Here is a 25,266-nt window from a genome sequence, read left to right on the forward strand (position 1 = left end):
TATTTAGCCACTGTACTTTAGCCACTTCCGCACTTGCAGTGGTAGTCGTGCAACAAAGTGCACCGCCCGCCAGCCCGCTGATAAATGCGTATGCGGCCAACAATGCGAATTACATAACTGCCACCGTTAAACCACTCAACACGTGTTTCACCCCTCCACGGGGTATCTTCAGGAGTTATGTTACACCGATTAGTGCCAAACACAGATATTCATTCTGATTATGAAGATGGAATTCCACAAAGTAACGCCTGATTCCATTAAGTAAATAAATAAAATCAATGAAGTCATTCTTAAGTTATTGTACGACTAAGTTAACACGCATTAACCTTTATATAACATTAATGGATATTTATTGCGCACATAAGAAAATCGCAAACTAATAACATATATACGCACATATGAAAACGTATCTTAATTATTCCGTACGGTATGGTATTGGGGCCTATGTATGTTTATGCGTTTTACTTTATGTTTTGTGTATGTAAACAAACCTGAGAAAAACATAATGTAGATATATATATATATATATATATATATATATAAGGAAAACCAAAAAGTAATGTCGTTTCTGTCGATATTTTATACAGAAAAACCGTTTATTTGTTACCGCTCCGGCATTGATTTTGTATACTAGACGGCAAAAGGTTGATAACGAAGGTGAATATATTGTTGATTAGAAATTAAAACTTGTTAAATATGTTGTCATATGAATTTCACTTAAAAAAGCGACATTACTTTCCGGTCCCTTTGATATATATATATATATATATATATATCTTCGTAGCACGAAAGCAGGAAAACTGACAATGATATCATATTACAATTGATAGTACTTAATTAGTTTTATGATTAAAACTATCTTAGGTATTTTCTAGTATATTTATCGGTTAATTATTGTAGATAAGTGAATAATGGAGGTCAGGTGTGTCCAACTATTTAGTTTTCGGCCCGCATGGAAAAAAAATTTTTTGAAGATATAATTTTAAATTGATTTTTTTGATAAAAATACCAACGAACTATTGCTATTATTGGTGTTACTCAGTTACTTTCTTTTTTTGATTAATTTTTAAAATATGCATTTATCTACTATATATGTACAGTACCCGGCGATAGATATTACATATTATGTTTATGTATTTAATTATTAAGGATAATTACAAACTGTACATAATAATAAATACATTTAAAAAACTTTAAAGTTAAACGGTTTTATTTAATATCCATATTGTGGTGGTTGTGGAAAAATAAGTACCTAGTCCGCCATATTGGAACGGCGTCCATCTTGAATTTTAAATTTTGACATAATCATCGTGTTTCACTAGTGTAGCCCTTTCATTTGATACCCATATTGAGGGGGTTAAGGAAAAATATGTAATCCGCCATTTTGTATCGGCGGCCATCTTAGATTTATAATGTTATTGATTTTATTATATTGTATTGTCATCCAAATTAAATGTGTGTACCAAATTTCAGATCAATCTGACAACGGAAAGGTGCTTAAATTTCAATTTATAATTTTGATCTAAATAAATTCCGTACGGGTCGAACTAAATAAAACCGTTTAATAAAACCGTTTAAAAACTATTGAACCGATAGTTAAAAGCACAGATAGTGAAATGTAAGTAACTGAGAATTAAAATTATTACTATTTTTATTTTTATTAAGATGTCTCATTTTAACAATATGTAACATATAATGGTGTTTATTACATACAGTTTTAATTTAACATAATATCAACATTGTTTATTTTATTTTACTTCACTCCAACCTAAAGCCAGCACTTATAAAAAAAATTGGTGTATCTTATACAAAGAATAAAAATAATTATCAAAAGAAGCAAATGATACTTGTTGTAACAGCTCCTAATAGATACCGGACTGTTTATTTCGTGCGACAGAGATAACGCTCTACGAAGCCGAAATTAGCCGATTGTCTCTTTCCAAAGGTCGATGTGCAATATTTACCACCGGGTACTATATATGCTCCTGTCTTAGTTGTGATTCTCAAAGTGAACTGTTAAATGCGCAGTTTCATTTTTTTTTTGGAAATATCTACGCAATTTTCTACATTTATTTTTCTCCGAGTAATTCGACAAATTAATCGTGTAAAAAATTGACTTACTACTAATTAATATGATTTTTCGTATAAATAGTTTCTAAGCCTATTTGTTAGAAATTGAGATATATATACAACCTTTTTAATACCTATAACAAATCACCTTGAATAAAACTGACAATTCATATGTACACGTGAATCATTGACCTTTAAATACGTCTAGATTGTAAGTATATTTTATTTTACTATCTAATGTAATATCATAATTAAAAACCCGCATAAATATCAAATCTAAACTGCTACTTTATTTATTTATTTATATAACGGTTATGAATGAAATCAAATTTAAAATACGAATTTTGCCACCGGACAATTTGTATAAGAGATTTCCAAATGTGTTCCGACTCATCACAACATCTCAGCAGTAATAAAGTTTACAGACTTATAATTTTATTAAAATTATTTAATTTCTTAAACGAATGCTTTCTAAGGTCGAATTTCACTAAATACTACCCACAAGTGGGGTTGAAAAAAAATAGGAGTGGGCATTAAAATTTTCAAATTCCGTTGAATATTTCTCATTATATTTTATGACAATAAACAGCCGGAAGACAACTAATTATTAATATTTAATATACAGGTTGATTGAAAATGGGTTTAGAACACTCTATGACTTCGTTTTTGTGGCATTCGTGCTACTATGTGTGAGTGTATGTGTTACAATAATTTTTCTCTGTTTGATGTTTTCCCTTCTTAACGTCTACCATTCGTTCACCATTCATCACTTCACATTATCTTTCATTCGTTTCCATTCTATTCCATACATGCAAGGCCTTACATTCGTCGCATTATATTTCTTCGATTTTTACATTCACCTCGATTATTTCTATTTCGTATTTTCTATTTTCAAAGATATAGTTAGTCAAAATTTTAGAATTTAGTTACACGTTGATTTTTTATTACCATTATTTATTACCTTTTATTATATACCGTTCTTATAACCTTCTTACAGATATTCGGAAAGATCTGACAATGCTCCTTATCGCTTGTCAATGAAGCGATGCAGTTCTCTTCTATTCTCTTTGCAAGCCAAGCCTGGCATTCCATTATTAACAGTTTAGAATAATTAAAATGAAATAAAAAAGCGTTTTCGAAATTCAAATACCTACATATTAAAATCATTTATTTTTTAAATCTGCTATCACGTTTCAATAGATAATAATATCGTAAAATATTTCAAGATGATTAATTTATACAGGATGTTCAGACATAGGTGTAAAGTCTTGAATTTTTTACCGACAGATATAGTATGTTAACCATTTTAATTCTTTTGCACGTATATTAATAAATAATCTATGACATCCACGTGACACGTTCGATTTTTAAAACGCCATAGAATAACAAATCTAGATGTGATAATAAAATATAAATGGAAATGCTGCGTATGAATTATCTAAAAAACTAAAGGTATTCCGTACCGTGTTGTGCGCGGTGATATAATCTGTTATATAACCAGTGAGATACCGTCGGTCAAGGTTGTATTGATTATTAGATAAAATCGATTTATATTGATTCATTCTTTTTAAGACAAGATTAATTGAAGATATAAGAGTATCTTCTTCTTTTCAGCACATGGACGCCCACTGAAAGCCTCCAAAGTTCGCCACGATGACCACTCCTGCGCTGCATCAGTCGATTTCTCACGATCTCAACTATATCTTCGGTTCATCTAGTGGAGTGCATACACTTTGTATTAATGACTCTATGTAAGACGTCTACCCAGAAGAAAGGCATTCAACCTGTCTTACTCAATCAACTAACTCTAATAAAACAAATAAACAAAAATGAACTTAATTAACAAAATGCAATATCTATAGTTATTTGTTGAGAGAAGGCGACGTAAGTATAAGAGGTATAAAAGGAAAAGAAAGAATGAAATTGTGACGAATGATAGATGAATGATTTGATTTAGTAGAAGTATAATTAAGAGAATTTAGTGAATAAATTATTATTGCAACTGTTTTCCCTGTGTGACAGGGATGGTAAGAGATACCCGGAAAAGCGGGAGACATTTGATAAATAAATAAAATGTAAATGTACAAATAGAAATTGTAAAAGAAAAATAGCTGAAAATAAATAATAACAAAATGTGACCAGAAATGTAGATGGATAAAAAGAGATGTGTGAAAGAAATGAAAGAAATTGTGAAGAAAAAAATAGAGAAAAATAATGAAAATCTAGATTCCTTATTAAAACTCAGATATTAGGAATCGAATTTATTTTTAGGTAACACAAATTATACATAAAACATAAATTAGCATTGACAAGTAAAACGAACTGACGTAACAAAAGTCATGTCTAAACGAAAGAGGTCAGGCGCCAACAAAGATATGAAAACTGAAAATATTATTCAACATGAAATTGAAAGATTCCTACGCCAGACAGCAAGGGAAACGAGAGAAAAAAATACCAAGAGATCTTTGGGGAAGACCTATCAGTGAAAGTCGAGTAACAAAATCGATTTTCAAAACACGCCACAGTATATCGATTCTATCACATCGATATTAAACAGTTACGTAATCGAAATAATATATTCCGTATCGATCAAAATGATTTCTCGCGTATTTAGAATTGTGTAACCGTCTCATTAAAATTTTAAAGTACACGAAATCATTTATACATTGATTGTACTTTTTTTTCGAGTCTCTTTTGTTATTCGAATTTCAAAAAAAACTGGGTTACTTATGAGTGTTGTTTATCAGTTGTATTGAATTTAATTTTTTTTTTAAGTTGCTTTGCCAAATGTTTGATGAATAAACCACGGAGAAAAATTCGTCGGAGCTCGTTGAGAGATTGAATCAGAAATAAATTGTGCAAATGAACTGAGTCGTGGCAATGGGCACATTCGTCACAGTGGGCTTCAATCGGATGCATTTAATCCCACACAAGGGCAGAATCCTTTTTTTTTTCTTGGTTTCTGTGGGGGAAATCTTCCGGCGTTCAAGATGCTCCGCCTCTGGGGGGAGGACAGGGGTGGTCACCCTCTGCGCTATACGGGGGACCGCGGCATCTCCCGGTCAGGAATCGCCACGCGGTCTTCCCTCGCGCCGTGCTATATTTCGATAGCCCGTCCCGGGGATGCGTGGATACGCTACCCCCGAAACCCTCGTGGTGCTATCACGATGGTTCGAGACCACGTCAAACCATCGTCCGCCTCAGAGTCGCCGAAGCTAGTGGGAGATCAGGGCCCCCACCTTAAACTCCCGCGACTCCGAAGGCCCCGTTTATGGTAGGGGATCACCATTCACCGGAGGGCCGTCGCCAGGCGCGTCTCTGCGCTGACGGCGTCATATCCGAGCAGGATCTGTCCTCTGCCGATCCCGTTCGACCGTCTTCTTCTGGACCATGACGGTCTCACAGAAAGAGGCCACGGCCATCCACGCCTATGACCTGCTCAGCATCGCCGACACGACTGCTGGCAAGGAAAGGTCCTGTCCGATCTCGTCCGCCAGAATCCGCCGCTCCGACTGCCACGCCGGGCAGACCGCAAACGTGTGCGAGGCGGAATCCTGGGCGGCCCCTCCGCAGTGAAAGCAGTTCGCTGTCGCTTCGCGTCCAATCCTACACAGGTAATCACCAAAGCAACCGTGCCCGGTGATCATCTGCGTAAGCCTGTAGGTGAGCCTTCCGTCTCGTCGCTGCATCCAGGCCTCGAAGACGGGCAGGATCGCTCCAACGACGATCGCGTCTGCTCGCATAGCGCTCTTCCGAGAGCTTAGCGCGCCACGTCGCGAGCGCCTTGCGCCGTTCCTGCCGTCTGACCGCCTCGAGGGCAGAATCCTGGACCAACCCAACATGCACAAGGACTGATAGAGGAATATCTCAGGCATCGACGATGCCTCAAAAGAAAAACAAGCCGCTGCTGTCAGCACGTGGCCGTCACTCGACAACCTTTCAGCTCTTCCTACATGCCCATTGCGACTTTAGAAGAGCAATTTCTGGTTCAGGTTCTTCTGCATATCTCATTTCTGGTTCGATCCCGAAAAACTAAACTCCGAGCATAGCCCATGGTAAGTGGAACCACTCACACTTACAATAAGCTCTTTATATATATATACATATATATATTTCCAATATGAATGGAATCGACTTTCAATGCCAGTGCATCGATATCGCGGGCTCGAATCGATTCTCCGCAGCGCGGGCCACGAGTTACGATTTATCGAATAGTTTGCACTTACTGGCCATTCTATGAAATATATTATAGTAAAATGAATTCGCCTTTATTAATTTTAAAATTAGATTTCTACACCCGTAGCGAGAATACCTTTCTTTAAGGAATAAAATTAGATATAAATTACTTTTGGTTTAATGATTATTAGCAATAGTAGCACAGTGGAAAAAGACTGAGATTTGCGATCATAGATCGCAAATTCAATTCCGGAGATACATAGTTCACTCACTGTAAAGACTAAACTTACCCACTGCTAGATATATATATATATATATATATATATATATATATATATATATATTAGTGTGTGTAACTTGGTGGGTCAATTTAATAATGTAACTGTTACCCAAGGCGGCCAATCGCATGATGCAATTTATAATTCGAATGTCAATCTATCTATGATGTAAGTTTGATCTAGCATTGCCTAGCTCATTTTTTATTAACACAAACATTTAAAATACGATCTACAATTATTTCGTCATTTTTCAGCCAGTTATTTATGTAGCAATTAAAACCTCATTTGTTAGCAAAGAGTTTTAAATATTTTACACCGATTTCGAATCATCACGTAAAAAGTAATCTGATATATGTTCTATGTTTCAGCCCATAGGCGTCCACTGCATGAGAGGCTTTTAACAATATCTATGGATATTTAATGGAATCAGGCGTTACCTCGCGGAAATACATCCTAAGTAAGAAAAGGACCAATATTTAGCCACTTCCGCACATGCAGTGGTAGTCGTGCAATAAAATGCACCGCTTGCCAGCCCGCTGAAAAATGCGTATGCGGCAAACAATGCGAATCACACAACCGCCACCGCCAAATAACTCAACACGTGATTCACCCCTCCACGGGGCATCATCAGGAGTTATGTTACACCGATTAGTGCCAAACACAGAGTGACTTTGGAAGTGGCTAAATATTGGTCCTTTTCTTGCTTAGGATGGACTTGCATCAAACCTGATTCCATTAAATGGTATTATGGTACACAGAGGGCTGCACATCCTCTGGAAACTTATTTATGATCTGTGGTAATCCTATATAATTAATGCACAAAGTGTGATATATATAAGATTATATCCAATTGATGAATCAATTTATTTTTTCTGTTAAAATCCGACACGTCAATATCTTTCGACAATACAATAAAAATAACTAATTTTATTACGTAAACGAATTTTATTAATGATTTTTCTTACTTTACTATCAATACGGTATTTATTATTTCTCAAACTATTTTTTGGGTAAGATATATCATACATTAATCACCACAAATAAGCACCGATATCTATTTGACCTGTATAAACTTATAATAATATTATGAAGGCGGCTTCTATGAATTAATGAAAAAAATGGAACCTATAAATATCGATAAACAAACGTAAATGATTGAATAATATAAAAGTAGTATTTTGTAGGTTAAGACGAAGTATGTAAGGTAAAGGATAATAAAGTATAGAAAGGAATAGAAGAGAATGTGACGAATAAAAGAAAGATGTGTAAAAGATAATGAGAAAGATAAAGGATGGAGGCGTTATTTTGCGGAAGTCCCGACCGGAAGTTGCGGAAGTCAAGACCGATCACGTAGGATATTTTTATTTACCCTCTCTTACGTGTAAGTTATATTTGCGATTTTACGTAATAGATGAGTGCTTCGAGGGAGTCCCCTGGTAGACTTGTAATAATGGAGAGAAGGAAACGTTGACCTGCTCGTTGAATATAGTTCCAATACCCCCGCAATCCTTTGCTACAGGTATGCAGCACGTCATAGAAATGACCGTGCGGTAAACTATGTTTCGACTCTAATAAATGTTTAAAGAAATGAGATCTTTCAGGGTGATCATTGCTATACGCGGAAATATGCTCCTTATAACGAATGTTAAAACTTCGACCAGTTTGACCCACGTATACCCCATCACACCCACCACACTTCAACCTATAGATACATGGGCCAGACCGTGATCCACCTTGTGGCCCGGTGTCCCGCATTCGGGGGACTCCGGTTCGGCTTCGAGTGCCGGTCTGGAATTCAAGTCAGGGAGGAGACAATACCCTCCCTGATCAGTGGCGAAAATAAAAAGACATTTTTATCCCTATGTCGAGAAATCGCCAAAAAAGCCATCGACAGAAACAAAACAAACATTGTGTAAAAAATATAAAACAAAATAAAAAGCTAGAAGAACAAAAATGTAAAATAATAGTATAAGATCAATGTTAAACAATGTTAAATAAAATTAAAATTATAAATGTAAAAAGGAGAAAAAAGGGAAGAATGTCAGACGAATAGAGCGAATGAGAAAGAAAGACGAAATGTAACATGAAAGATAGACAAGACTGAAAGATTATGTGAAAAACGATAGAAGAGAAAGACAATAAAAATTCTGTGAAAAAATTATATTAAAAGATTAAGTCCCTGTCCCACTCAAGATAGGGGTACGAGAGGCCCCCAATAGCGGGGGTCATTAAAAAAAAAAAAAAAACCTTTAGATACACGACTTCCAACCTCGGCTTTTTCTTTGCCGTTGCAAATGTTGCGAATAGTGTTGTTAAAAATAAAGAAGTCAGTCGAAATATATTTAGAACACATTTTCCTTGCGTACCTAAGGGGTATGTACATTTCGTGCCTCTTGTGTTCAGAAATTATTTTAATAATCCAATGTATACGTAACAGATATTACAAACATAGATTTAATTTAGGATTTACGTACACCAGCAATACATTTATTTAGGGATATATTACAATTCATATATATATATATAATGCGCGCCGAAAGAATAATTTTCACAATAATATCTCCTTGTATATCTAAAATATTTTGTTACCTGCTTTTGTATTTGATATTTTTTTAATTTTCATAATGTTCTATATTTAAAATTTTAAACCTCATGTCACTTTAAAGGAACATACAATAGAATTACTGTTTATACAGCGAATTTTAATATATTCTAAATTAAATCGATGTAAAAGTAAATACGTATCAAAAATATGCAATTAAGAATAATTGAATAAAAAATAAATAGTAAAATTCAATCAAATTTAAATAATAAAAACATTATAAAAAAGAAAAAAAACTATAGTGAAAAGTAACCTTAAGGTTAGTTATTAAAAACATAAACGTTTACAGATATTCGTTGTAAGTGAAGACATATCAAGTCTCGTATATTATCTGTATATATTTATAATTTATGTCTGTTGTCATTTGCATATTTATAAGTGAGCTATGTTAAAAAAGAAAAAAATATCCTGCAAAATGTCAGTCAGATTGCCGCCATAAACAGTCACAGATTAAAAACACTTCAAACATGTCAGATTTCCCGCCAAATTTACATGACTATACGAGTGTGTTAAAAATGAAGCAACGTTTTAAATATAATCTATTAAAGCTTTATATTTATGAGATTCTTTCGTCGGCTTTTGCGTATTTCATGCAGAATCTAAACAGTTTATGTTAAGACTTCATTATTTTGTTTATTTTTCGCTACAAGATTTCCGAAGCTCGCTGAATGATCTGCAATCTATCCCGTTCTTTAGAGCGTCGTCCATCTTTTTAAACTTATACTTCCACATAGGAAATTGCGTTGTTTTAAACAAGGAGTTTGAACTCGCTTTCAATTTTAGATCGGATGTGAGTGTTTTACTTTTTAAATTTAGTTTCTAGAATTATATAATTTCTTGGCATGCGATGAATAGCACAGTTCCTAACCTCAAATATGGAATTTCAACTTTAAGACGCTATGGAATTGTGCTATTTTAAGCGCCATTAACAATATTGTAACAGGCTTGTCTGAAATGGCAGTTAGCGGTCGACATCGCGAGCTGGTTTACTAGCTGAACTGATGACGAAGTCAAGGTTACTGGATGCTGATAGAGGACATCTCTGATTAAGAAAAGGACCAATATTAGCCACTTCCGCACATGCAGTGGTAGTCGTGCAACAAAGTGCACCGCCCGCCAGCCCGCTGATAAATGCGTATGCGGCAAACAATGCGAATCACACAACCGCCACCGCCAAATTACTCAACACGTGTTTCACCCCTCCACGGGACATCTTCAGGAGTTATGTTACACCGATTAGTGCCAAACACAGAGTCTGTGTTTGGCACTAATCGGTGCTCTTTATTGCACGACTACCACTGCATGTGCGGAAGTGGCTAAATATTGGTCCTTTTCTTACTTAGAATGGACTTCCGCGAGGTAACGCCTGACTCCATTAAATATTAAAGACATCTCTGATGGAGACTTATGCCTTGCAGTATACATATATCAGCTGATATAATAATGGTGATAAATGTAAATGGTGATAATCATTAAGAACTATATAGGTAATGATATAAATGAATTAATATGAATAGCAGTTGAGTTGAAACATTTTTGTATTCGAAATCTAACACCGAATCAGAAATAGCATTCCAACGCATTAACGGAATGTAATCAAACTAATTTCACGTTTGTTTTCAAAATACAATCGCATAATTGACTTTCTCGGTTCTGTAAGCATGACTGGATTCCACGAGCGCTAATCATCAAGTAAGTTGAACAAAAATTTTGCTAAAATGAATTATGACGTCATCGAAATATGAATTATAAATTTTAGAACAAATCGTTCATATTTCATTCGTGTCAAGAATGAAATGAATGAATGAAAGAATGTAACGAACTAAATTTTTAAATTACGAATTTAAAAATTCTTTATTCAATATACGATGGATATCGATAAATGCTCCATAAATCTCAGCGCGGCCATTTTTGTTAAATATTAAATTCCATATTTAAATAACACTGAAAAAACCAGGAGATGAACACACCAAGGTTTATCACAAACCAGCTTAAAAAGAAAGAGATCACTCGCTGAATCTAAAAAGAAGTTTCAAAACTTATTTACATTCAAAATACCGAAATATTTGAAGACGAAGATCTTTGACCAATGTGTGTTGCATACATACGGATCCGAAACGTGGTCAATTATGACGGACCTCATAAAAAGGATATGGTCGAAATTTCGCTGCGAGAGAAAATCCGTAGAATCAAGATCACAGACGTAGCTCGAAGTACAGTTGGAACGAAAGGTTCTTATGTAGAGACCACGTTGGTAGACGCAGCGTGGGTAGACTTTCCACAAGGTAGACCAACGACAAAGTTAAAGTCGCTGAAATCTGTCAGCTTGGATATGGCATACTTTGCATTAGGCGCCATCTATTGTAAAGAAATGTAAAGGTGTGTATAGATATGTATGTAATGTTCATATGAAAAGTAACCATTTGTATCGGCTGTCAAGGTGACAACGACAAAACATCTGTTCATTAAAAAAAAAGAACTACATACTCATTCTGAATTTAAATAATAATGCGCAATGAACACGAATGTCAGATTATAAATATTACAGATTAAAAAAAAATCGCAGTCAAGTCAGGTAAAATAATGAACGATATAATACGAGGCCATTTTGTTACGCCGCTCGCATTTTTTTTTCCACCGTTACGTTTCCGACATTATAATCTATGTCTAATTGTACTCGAAGTTTTTATACGGACAAGTGCCTTCTGCCATTTAAAAATATGACAGCCGCGTTATTTCAAAATGGCGGGAGTTCCGTACGTCAAATATATATTTTATCTGTTACATAAAATTGTTTTTGTCAAAATAATACAAAATGTAATCCATATTTTATTTATAATCTATGTATATAGGTGATTGGTAAAAGATGTAAAAGTTTTAAAAGGGTAAAAGATAATTTGTCAGCAATAAAGGTTCAAATATATTACACATATTTTCAATCACCTTGTATTAAGTGTTCACTCTGAAATAGGTCACATTAATTTATTTTTTCTATTGTAATGCGTCAAGCCAATTGCTTTCTGGCAGTACAGTCTATGAGGATAAATAGTAAACATTCGAATTTTAAACACCATTTATATTATTATATACACACACACACATATATATATAAGTATCGAAGCTTTTTCGCCTATAATCCAACATACTGTATATGTTACATGAAATTATTGATAAATATTAGTAATGTTTTATTATTATGTTATCAGCATATATAACATTTAATATAAGTTTCATTGTCAACAGAAAAACGACATTTAAAGTTTAAATATCTCTTTTTTCGCAGCATATATTTAACTTGAATAACATTTAATGACATATTTTATATATCATAAACAATATACTTTAATAGATAACTTTAAAATATATATCACACTTAGTTTAATTTGTATTTTAGAACAGGGTTTTCTCACCTTCCTATATATATGCAAACATTGTGAATTTGTATTATATTTTGCCTTAATTTTTGTTTAAATATATTATACTATTTTAATATTAAATAACATTTACTAACAGCTTAATTGGTATTGAATAATTTATTTAATATATTTCATATTTTTATTATTTATTTTATTGATTTATGTTTCTAAAAAATACTTAAAGAGTTAAAATTAATGTATGTTTTTCATATTAAAAAAAAATTACAATATATTACACTAATTTTTATAATATTTCATAACGCCGTTACTAAAAAAGATTGAACTAAAAAAGTATGCATATCTCAATAAATAATCAATATTCTAAAGTGAAATGTCATAATTTATTTAACCGATTTCTTTTTTATTTCGGTTGACATGAGTTACGTAGAATACAAAAACTTACTTATTAATATATATACATTCATTTACATATATATACATCATTTCCTTTCTACAACTTTTCTAATATTTTAAATAATTACATAGAAATGATATTATTTTGACAGGTCGCTAGTTTGAAAGTTCGTTTTGAATTTGGAACTGACGTGCTAGAAATTCATATTTTCATTTAACAGTGGCTTCGGCCAGTATTTATCTTTCACATTTTTTTTATTTATGCCACTTTTAATCCACGAATAAACATATCGATTTAAAATAAGTTACCTGATTTGTTTCTTTTGTTGTTTTTTTTCGAGATGTCGCTGGATTTTTCATTAGAATGCCATAGGCCAGTAACGTCACGTACAAAGTCTGTAGTAACAGCTATTTAATTATTTAAATTTAATACTGTTAATTATTAATTAAAAACATGTTAATTCATGTCAAAATGCAAAAGTTAAAAAAAAAAATTATAGCGTAATCGACAATATAATCGATATTAAAAGAATGCAATTTATTTTTACGATCGTAAAACCTTTTTGGATTTATCATTCGATTTAATTACTCGCCGGTTATAAAATCAACATACATACTTATCGTAACGAGTTTTAATGTCAATAAAATTTGAGGATAATATTGAGAAACCCAAAATCCTGGCTTAGCAACAAGACGAGGGATATTTTTTTTTTACGACGCCCATTCAAACAAAAACCCGTGACAAGCTCGGGATTCGGACTTTAAAAAAAAAACTGTTTGCCCGGATACATTGGGATTTGGTATGTTTCCAATGCTCTTTTAAAACAAGCTATATTTCCTTGTAGGAACTGCAATTGTAATTGTAATGGTTTCTAATAATTAATAATGAGACTTAGGTAGGTTGCCTGTTCGATTCATACATATCTTAAATAATTCACAACTGTGTGCATATTGCAAATTGTAAAAATACCTAACTGCAGTGATTGAGAATGAATGAAAGGTAATAAGAGTGATAGAGAAATATAGAAAGAATTGTGAAATGAAAGAGTAACAAGATACATTGTGAGGAATGGAAGAAGAGAAAGTAAATAATAAGAGATTGAAAAAATTAATGACATAAATAAAATCCCTGTTCTCACATAAACAGGGGTGGAAGAAGAGGTCCACAAAACGGGGGGAGGGGGGAGGGGATCCTTGGCTTATCTGAAAACGAAAGCTTGGCTATTGAAAGAGGTTTTATACTAGACACCTCCTACGCCCTGTCGTGTGGAAGCTGCGGATTTTTCGGCAATAATTCAGGTTCGATTAAAAAAAATGTACCAAAATTCTCTGACGTCTATGACAATGGAAACAAACCGTCTCTTGCTGAAGCTACGTGACATTACGCACGCTGATCCACTGTCAAACTATTCCGTAATTAATATATCAATACCATACACTGAAAAATGCCACTTATGTGTGGGTAATTAAGTGTGTTTTACTTTGTATAAAAAACTTTAGGCTGTTTACACACGGATTCAAAACGCACGCGTCTGTTTAAACGATGTATAATGCACTTAGTCGCCAAACGAAAAAGGTTCGAACACGGAGTTGTAATTTAAAAGTATCAAAATTGTTTGACTATATGAACTTGAATTTATAAATATATAAATAAGGTTTAAGTAGAAAAAACCTATAAATTAAGAATAGCTAAATGGTAAAATCATCGTTCTTCACGATCTGACAATACGCGAAATTTTTTAAAAATGAAATCTCGTGTTCTCTACTAGCGCAGTATATTTAATACATCCGTGGCATTTGAAAAATAAATACGATCCTAATTTGTACAAGCATTTATCGATTTTTGTACCAGTATTTTAATAAATGTAATATTTATTTAATAAATATCACCACATGTTCAATTACAAGTTTATTATAATGTTTAAATTTTAAACAATTAAAAAAAATTAAAATAGTTGTCTTTTTTCTAAAATAACATACTGTTAAGGGTGGGGTAGCCTGATAATATATTTTCTACGGGAATACCTTTATATGTGTGAGGTAGATTTTCGTTATTATTTTTAAGTCGATGAACGCCGACTACATGGCCTAGGCTTCACCCAAAGATACATAAGCTACGCTGACCGGTCTTGCGCTGCCGGTATCCAGCGACTTCTCGCTACTTCCCGTGACTTCCAGCGACTTCCGGCGACTTCCGGCGACTTCCGGCGACTTCCCGCGACTTCCCGCGACCTTAACTGTCCTGTGTCCCCATCATGTCCAACAGTGAAAGTGTGAATAAGGAAAGTGTAGTAATGTATTAAGTAAGCACAACCCAAAGAAAACTGTGATAAAAAATAAAATAAATAGAATATGTTAATAATAAAATAAAGAATAAAAAAAGATGTACCTAGCCACCTAAGAGTAATAGGATGATGGAATGAAGGCGATGAAACCAAGAAGGAATGAAAGAACAAAATGAAAGATATTGTGATGGAAATAAGGTAAGAATAAAAGAAATTGAGAAGTACGACGGTGAGTGAAGAATAAAGATGAAAAATCTGAAAAAAATTATTTGTACAAAGACCCTGATGCCAGCTAATTAAAGGTACGAGAGGCCTCCAATAGCGGGGTATAAAAAAAATTGTGGAAGTGTTGCAGCAGTATGTTTTGTCGATTCATATTATCTACCTCAGATAGCAAGTTAGATATGTTAGTATAACATTTAACCTAGACTATGTCGTCGATCCAGAAAGTGGGCGGCCTATCCACGCCGCGTCTCGCACGTGGTCGCCACTTGGAACCTTTTGGTTACACGAGCGATGATTCCCCGCTGCCACTTCAAACATTTTACACGAGCCACATCGGTGATCTTGGTTCATCACGTTTTGATCTCGCAGCGAAACACCGAGTATAGGAAAAGGATGAAAGAGAGTGCGTTCTCAAATTCTTTAGGAAAGTTGCACAATACGCAATATACAGGAACAAAACATACGTGGATAAAACAGTATAGTTATTAAAATAGATTCATTGATATATATAAACAAAAAAGTTATAAAATAAATCCGTGATAAAATTGATGTACACGAGAAAATAATTAAATCAATTGAAACTGTGATACTGTAATAGAAATGGATAACTGAAGTGTTTGAGCATGTACGAAAGGAATGGAATGATTGAGAAAGGAAGATGGAATTGTAGAATGATAGAAGGAGGAAAAAAGATATTGTGGTCTATGAAAGACGAGAAAGAGAATACAAATTCTAGTGAAAAAAATATGAAATACAAAACCCTGTTCAAAATTGAATGGGGGGTGGATGGATATGATATTCCCAATAGCGGGGGCCATTTGAAAAAAGACTCCGAGCATAGCCTTCTCAACACGAGCCTTCGCAACTTCTTCAACACGAAAGAGAATTGGAAAAGGCTAGAACGCGTGACCCTTTACCAAAAACCTTGATATAGAATCGTTCAACTTACTGGACCTCCACAAAGAGTGTAATGAAAAAACTGAATGGACCGGCATATCGTTTTGAACGTAATTCTATTTATGTCTATAGCCCTAATTAAGATACTATATAGAAATAAGTGATAGTCATATATATGACTATCACTAGCATATAGCGGAAATTTATCTCTCAACTGTCTGTTCAACACTAGCGATACAAATAACAAAAAAAAAAAAAAAAAAAAATATATCTTTTACGTCAACATTATGTCAGCTGATAAAGTCTCCTGCAAAGCCTAGATTTGTACTAAATATCGATAAGGTTGTGTAATTTCACTTTGAAATACGATAAGGAAAAGATGTGAAGAAATAAAAGCGTGTATACATTTTCCTTGATCACATAAAGTCTTTCAAAGTAGATAGAATAAGAAGTATTAACCTCTTTTTCAAGGAATTTAACTATAACGTCCAACTCACTAGGTGCGGCCTACTCGTAAAGGCTTTACCGGGAAGGTTGTATATAAAAAAATCACTTCAAAAATTCCATCGTCTATTCCGAGAAAGTGAACGAATTATTAGAATCTATGACGTCATTCCTGTTTTTATACATTACCCACATCCAGTTACCGGGAATTTGAAATAAAAAAAACTCTGACGAGGTCCGTACGAGGTGGAATGGGACTTGTAACTTTTTTTTTTCAATATTACATCATACTCAGACCCGTTAGGATTATTGCTTGCTACCACGTGTTTTTTGATAGAGTAACCACACGTCCTGATGTTCTAGGACATGTAATATAAGATATTATTTTAAGTCGTTTATTTTTAATCTTCTTTTCAGACGATTGACGCCTATTGCAAGGTATACACCTACTCCTGCGACCATAACTAAACAATCTGATCAGCTAGTATGGTCGCCAACTATCAGACGAGAGTATCTCTATCACCAAATTAATAAAAGTTTGGTAATTTTTTAAAATATGAAAAGATAAACATGGCTTTGTAGAGTGACAAGTTTAAGTTACAATGAACACGTCATACGGCGTGTGGATTAAATGCCACTATGACAGTCAACCAATCCGAGGAAACTGTAGTATGTATCGGGAAGATCAGCTCTTGGCTCCGAAGCGAGGATCACTACTTTGAAGGTCTAAGACAGAGTTCCCCAAACTTTTTTGTGTCGTAGACCCCTTGCCATGTTTTTCCGTGTTGTGTAGACCCCCTAAACCTAACTGAACTAAACTACCTAACCTAACCTAGCTGAAATTTTTTGTTTTTATTATTTTATGATACAGCATACAAAAATACATACAACCCTAAATTATCACCCCTCTACGATCAACATATATTTTTTATTTGTAAATTAAAAACATTATTTTCTTGCAAAACAACGTTTGCGGGATCAGTTAATAATATATATAATAAAAACATTTGAAAAAACTTTTAAGTTAAACGGTTTTTTGATACCCATATTGCGGTGGTTGTGGAAAAATATGTACCTAGTCCGCCATATTGGAACGGCTTCTATCTTGAATTTTAAATTTTGACATAATCATCGTGTTTTACTAGTGTAGCCCTTTCATTTTATACCCATATTGAGGGGATTAAGGAAAAATATGTAATCCGCCATTTTGTATCGGCGGCCATCTTAGATTTATAATGTTATCGATTTTATTATATTGTATTGTCATCTAAATTAAATGTGTGTACCAAATTTCAGATCAATCTGACAACGGTAAGGTGCTCAAATTTCAATTTCTAATTTTGACCCAAATAAATTCCGTACGGGTCGAACTAAATAAAACCGTTTAAAAACCTTTTCCACCCATGATAGGAGTTGAAAGAGAGGCTTTAAAAATGGAGCCTTAAAGAAAAGAAAACTCTGCGAGATTTAATCACAAGTTAGAAGATACTTAGGTCACTTAGGTATGTCTTAAGTTCCACCATATACGGACAGGACACAGACAGAAGTGGATGCGATTTCGAAGATCTATACCTTGTAGTAATCTATCAGTTGATTTGACTTTGTACGTTATCACACGGCGCTTATCTATAGCGTAGCGTAACACTTTTGTATGAATAGCAAGCAAGCGATAGTGAATATTTAAAATTGTACGATTTATTTTATTGCCTTGTACCAATTTGGCGGTAGATAAAGAAATGTCAATCTATCACGTATCGTTCGATAAGAAACGCACGAAGATATATAGAATAATATTATATTAAATCAAATATACATCTAATATATAAAATTCTCGTGTCACGGTGTTCGAACTTGAACTCCTCGGAAACGGCTTGACCGATTTTTACCAAATTTAATATGCGTATTCAGTATGTCTGAGAATCGGCTACTATCTATTTCCATACCCCTAAGTGATAAGGGTGATTAACCCCTAAATTTTATTTTTAATTTTTTAGACAATTTTTTTGGTTTTTATTTTATTATGATACAGCATACAAAAATACATAAAAACCAAAATTTTCACCCCTCTACGATCAACTCTTATCTTACATTTGTTAATTAAAAACTATAATTTTTTTTGCAAAACAACGTTTGCGGGATATATATATATATATATATATATATATATATATATATATATATATATATCTTATCCATTTTTATTCGTTTTATCGTATATCTTTCCTTCCTTTATTAATCATCGCAATATTTTGTTTTGGTACATTCATCTAAATAATTATAAAACTTTCAAATTTTCTATTATGTTATTGATAAAAAAAAAAACTTTCTTATCGATGGAATAAAACGAAGATATTTTTACGAATTATATATGATTGTATACAGAGAATTGAACCCGGGAACTATGATCACAAGATTTAGTTTCAGAGGATTTGCATTCAATAAGTTGATCATGAACATAATGCTTTATATCAACATAAGGCTGCCTGAAATAAAACCAAACTAAATAAATTACTGCAAATCATTGTGATAGTTAAATTAGTTTTAATGAATTACAATCTAAATTATTTCCTGTGTGACTTTTTGAAAAATTTTTATCGGAATGATAGATTTTTTTTTGGCTGGCCTCCAATTAGGTGTACTGGTATATATATATATATATATATATATATATATATATATATATATATATATATATATATACTAAAAATTGCGGAAATGTACAGGGGGCACCTTTTGGTGCAATATCTTCCTAGAAAAAATCTATCTTTTAAAAAAATCTATCTTTATTAATACCAATATTAGATTGATATTTATATAACTAATCATATATAAGGTTATTAATTATTTATTTAAACAAGTGTAGTGTCTGTGTTTGGCACTAATCGGTGTAACATAACTCCTGAAGATGCCCCGTGGAGTGAAACACGTGTTGAGTGATTTAACGGTGGTAGTTGTGTAATTCGCATTGCTTGCCGCATGCGCATTTATCATCGGGCGGTGCATTTTGTTGCACGACTACTACTGCATGTGCGGAAGTGGCTAAATATTGGTCCTTTTCATACTTAGGATGGACTTCCGCAAGGTAACACCTGATTCCATTAAACATAAAATTATAATCCTTATATAGTTTGAATGCTAATTTAATATCGAAACAATCTTGTAAAGAACTCTTTGCGTATTATCTTTTTATTCTTGTCTATGATGACTATGCCTATCTCTGCAGTTTTTGGTCAGAAAATTATAGAATAAAATTGACAAGGTGTATTGGAGATCTCCTAGATAGCAAATATAGTCATTTTATTCGATGGGGTTGGTGATGTAATGATTTTAAAAATGGAGAAACCAGATCATCATGCTATAGCTCATGACATTTACAATCACGCCCGGAAAGACAATTGTTATCAATGTTCAATTGTTGTGATTATACGTAATTGTATCAACTGATAGAGTTATCGCGATTTTTAAATTTTCATGTTCTCGAACGATTTACAATTGTTTTTGAACTTGCCGACCTTTTTGGTTCTTCCTTCTATCCTCACTAGGTGACCTTGCAAGGTTGATCATCATGGAGGTCATTGGATGAGGATATTCCTAAATTCATCGACAACAATACGTAGGCCACGCCACGCAATGCCGGACGAGGACGCACCGACCCCGAAAGGCATTAAAAGACGCCCCCCAAAAGGGGGCCCCCATCAAGAAGGTCACACAAGTGACAAGACACACCCAAGCAAGAGGGCGCACCGAATAGCAACTACCAGGAGGTAGTTGCAAGAAGAACATCATCAAGAACACCGACGCCGACACGGACTCCAACACCACCATCGAAGGAGAAAAGAATCGACGAAGTTGTAAGAGTTCCACAAGGCTAACAACAAGAACATTATTCGCAATACAGAGAGAGGATATTCCTAGCAGTGGGCTTCTTTTAGCGGTGATATAAAATACACCACATAAATAATAATATATTAACCGTGATACCGTTTAAATGTAAATTAAATATTACGAATGTTAATATCTAAGTAATTTTAAAATTTAAATATAATGAGTTGGCATACTGAAATTTTTACACTGTGTCACCATTCATAAAACAGACTCTATACGGGATACGCTATTTCTTCGAACCGTTCCATTATACACAGATAAGATAGTTTCCGGCTATAATAAAAAAAAACTTTACTTCCTTAAACATTCCACGCTATCTCTGACACTTGGCGGGTATTTTCCCGCCATTTTGATCCAACCTTTTTTTTATCGACATTCAAAAATTTAGTAATACAAGGAAATTTATATATGCAACCTTTTTGCTATGGAATATAATTTTTTAAACTACATTCATATATATTTTTTATTATTTCCAGATAAAAATAAAGTAATCAATTTTAAATATTAAAGTTACTAAGGGCAGGCCATGAGGATGTACATTTGTTTATGACAAACCTTTTAGAGTAAATCACTTTTAACCCTACCATGTGTATAGGTAGTGTTATTACAAAGTCATGTAATATTTTTTTTTTTCAGATATATCTTTTATTTACATTAAATCTAGATTTTTCATTTCTTAAGTTACTCATATGATAAGTTGTATATATCATTGGACAACTTGAAATTCACTATGCCTGATCATTCTGCTCTTTGTGGAGAAATCTCTCACTGTTGTCGCTGTCAGGTACTGGACCATCTTACCTTAAATCTAGATTTTTTCTTTTTTAAGTTACTCGTATGATAAGTTACTTATATCATCTGAGAACTTTGAATTCACTACCCCTGCTCATTCTGCTATTTATGGAGAAATCTTTCACTTTTGTGAATGAACTCATTCAGTTGACTAAAGATCTTGTTATTATCATCGAAAATCTTTAGGAATAGGTTTCCACTTGTAGGCGGCGTGCATCTGTTGTTTTTTTTTATATGGTCCCCGCTGTTGGGGACCTCTCGTTCCCCTATCTCGTGTGGGACAGGGACTTTCTAATTCTAGTAATTTATTTTATTTTGCAACATTATTTACTGTTCAAATTCCGTTTTATTTTTACTTATTGCATTTATCACCACCTTTCTGCAGTAGCTGAGGAAGCATTCTCTCTTCCCTTCGTCTAGCATGATGGCCGAGATACTCCTTTCCTCTATCTTTTTGACCATCCGGCATTCGGAATCTGCGCGCAATCTTCCGAACGCCGGGTGTATCTCTTGTTTCTTCCTTCGATAGATGCATAGAATTGCAGTAGTAAAAGAGGTAACATGGGCGATTGCACTTATCATTGAAGTCAAGGACATGATATCACAAGTAATAGATCTAATGCTCCCTTGAACACGTGCAACATGCACTAGGGGTCAACGACGATGCATTTTGCGTAAATATATATAGATAAGACAGTTCAATGAACCTATTATCTCATTCATCGGACCTTTGATTTATGTCTCTTCTAATCTTTTTATGATATCACGATATTGTTGTAAGTTATTAATATGTAATGGCATGAATAACAAATTAAATATCTCTTTGTATAGTATATATATGTTGTATGTGTTTGTGAGTAGTTTCTTTTTTATTAAGTAACCAAAGGAAATCCCTATTATATCAGCTACCAGTATAAGTGATGTTAAAATCGGTACAACCGTTTCAGAGATAAAATCCGTAACAAAAATACAGACAGTTATATGTGCCTTATATATATTCATATACGGTTATTTGAATATTACACATACTCAAATTTTATTTATTCGTAATATAATTTATTCGTCGATGACCTGATGCCCACGTCTTCATATAGATCAGTGATTCCCAAAGTGGTCTATATCGACCACTAGGGGTCTATGACAACCTGCAAGGGGTCTACGTCAGCGAAAAACAATTTGAGGGTCCATGAAAATGGGGGTCCGCGATAGTGGATCTCAACACATACACTGATAGTACCCATTTACTTACATCATACTATCTTATAATATCAAAACATTAACATTATTTATAAAAGTACCTATGAAGTAAAAAAATTATTAATATGTTACGTAAATTTTACATAACAGATAAAAAATTTTATTTTGAGTAGTTTTAATTTGAATTCAATTAATAAATGTATAAATTAACATGTGTTTTTACTTTAAGTTTTTAACACTAAACTTCACTACAGTTAGAAATTTACAGGAAATCAATATCAGGTAAATAGGGGGTCTACCCGACACGTAAAAACATGGCAAGGGGTCTACGACACAAAAAAGTTTGGGAAACTCTGATCTAGTGGCTGGCTGGCTTGTGGTCGCCGCCCGGGAACAACAAAAACCTCTCATTCCCAACTCACAGAAGTTGAATTTACTGATGGTACATACTTCATCAAGTCTGCACCAAGACCCTAATCCTCAACTGCATGCAAGGCCAAAATTCCTTATCTTGTTGCCTCCCAACACTTGAAAGACGTTTTAGAAAAATGTAATATAGTGAAAAATATTAAAATAACAAAAGAAATATAAATATATAGGATATTTTGTCTGTGATAAAAAAAGTCTGTGAATATCGATGAATGAAGGAGATGCAAGAGAGAAGATCTACAACCGCAGAATAAGAGATAATGTCCGACAAGGCAGTAGAAACAAGAGATCCAAAAGAGAACATAGCATTAAAAAGAAAACCATTTGGGAGACTATAAAAGGCTATTCGCTATTATTATTATTATTATTACATGGCCTATAAGTCCAAACATATGGCCAAGACTATTAGGCCTTTAAAGTTCAGCTGGGAAAGTTCTAGAATTTACTATATATGCCTATACAATAATTAGTGAATGTCCGGAAGGCAGATTAGTAAACGCCTTGTATTTTTTAATTCATAATAAAAATGCATACATCAAACGATAATATTACTTATTTCAAAGTGATAAAGTACATATTTCATTGAACTATAATAATTTAGTTTTAATAAATTATTGATATGCAATTTTAATACGTAATTCAATGGTTTAAAGTCTATAATCGCATGAGGTGTCTGTATAGCAAGCTTCCAGTAACGGTCGCCTCATATCACGCGAGGATCGTGACGTATGATGACGCAATAATAGATCTAGGTCATTGATTAGACAAAGACGGCGATATCGATCGTTCTCGTTTACACTTATTTTGTAAATATGAGAGATTGAAAGAGAATATTTTTGAATTAAGAACGAAGTTTATTTCTTGATATATTTTTATTTAAATCGATATTTTTTTTTAAATACTGGGAATCTTTTTTTGTTTATTTATTTATTATATTAATAACTCGTATTTTTATTGTTTTATTAAATCTGCAATTACAATATATGGGATATATAGTAGATCTGTGATGGCAATTCGTGCATGGCAATAGACAGCAATAGACATTATACATTTAGCGAACAACAATAGACATTACACATTTAGCGAATTGGTTATGGGTGTAAAGATAAGTGTTTAGGTTTAAAAGGATAATTCAAAATAAGGTTCATTTGCTATGAATTAAAATATGATATACACTATATAAAAATCAATAGTTCCACAGATAATAAATGAATTAATCATTACATAAAAAATCGTTTTCAAATTTCGAACATTTTAAAATGAATTATTATTTACTTCTGCGCTTATTACTGCCAAATGTAATAAGACACATTATAATATACAAAATAAATTAATGTTATCAGATTACTTTATATGCAGTGCAGTAATTTTTGTAAAAGTTTTTTTCTAACTGTTACCAATCACACTGCATATAGGTACAACACACGTGGACCTAGTAATTTTATATTTGGCTGACTGTTCAATACGCCTTTGCTCTTTTTTTAAATAGTATATTCAACTCACCTTTACGCAGCAACAAAACTCAAAATTAATATACACTAGATTTAAAAAAAAATGTGTCCGATTTATTTCCGATAATCACAAAGTAAAATAACAAATAAAATGTTCACAATCTCTATCACTCACACAGAGATAATAAAACGTTTGAAGCAATTATATGTTTAAAAATATGGCGTATTAAGAGCGATTTTAGCATATCATGTTTGATCAATGCATCCGTGCACACTGAATGCGGGATTAGATGGGCGCAATACTTTTATATATACGAATACAAAATGTTTGAGTCATCCAGTGGCGCTCAAATTTTTATAACTGGTTAGTATGCGTATTTAAGTCATAAGCTTTCGCGATTTATTTATCTAATATATAAAATTCTCGTGTCACGGTGTTCGAACTTGAACTCCTCTGAAACGGCTCAACCGATTTTTACCAAATTTTATATGCGTATTCAGTTAGTATGAGAATCGGCTACTATCTATTTTCCATACTCCTAAGTGATAAGAGTGGTCCACCCCTAATTTTTTTTTATTTTTTAAACAAATTTTTTGGTTTTTATTTTATTATGATACAGCATACCAAAATACATACAACCCTAATTTTTCACCCCTCTACGATTAACCCTTATTTTTTATTTGTTAATAAAAAACTTTAATTTTTTTTGCAAAACAACGTTTGCGGGATCAGCTAGTATTAGTATATTTTAATTATATAGCTTA

General features: G+C 33.2%; 2 protein-coding genes across 2 annotated transcripts in view; both read right to left on the reverse strand.

Annotated features, from left to right (window-relative positions):
• LOC137924971 (neural/ectodermal development factor IMP-L2-like) overlaps positions 1 to 25,266 on the reverse strand; it is a 111,409-nt gene that overhangs the window by 29,937 nt on the left and 56,206 nt on the right. The gene's annotated exons all lie outside the window — the stretch shown is intronic.
• Positions 5,499 to 5,945, reverse strand: LOC137924841 (uncharacterized). The gene has a single exon (XM_068768219.1). The coding sequence runs from the start codon at positions 5,943 to 5,945 to the stop codon at positions 5,499 to 5,501; it is 447 nt and encodes a 148-aa protein (XP_068624320.1).

The sequence above is a fragment of the Battus philenor genome, unplaced genomic scaffold, assembly GCF_028537555.1.
Source record: "Battus philenor isolate CCGP_79_NKW_IND1 unplaced genomic scaffold, ilBatPhil1.0.hap1 SCAF_25, whole genome shotgun sequence".
Taxonomy (NCBI): Eukaryota; Metazoa; Arthropoda; class Insecta; order Lepidoptera; family Papilionidae; genus Battus; species Battus philenor.

What these genes read in the sequence shown, in the direction of transcription:
- LOC137924841 (XM_068768219.1), bottom strand. Translation starts at nt 5,945, where the DNA reads ATGCCTGAGATATTCCTCTATCAGTCCTTGTGCATGTTGGGTTGGTCC.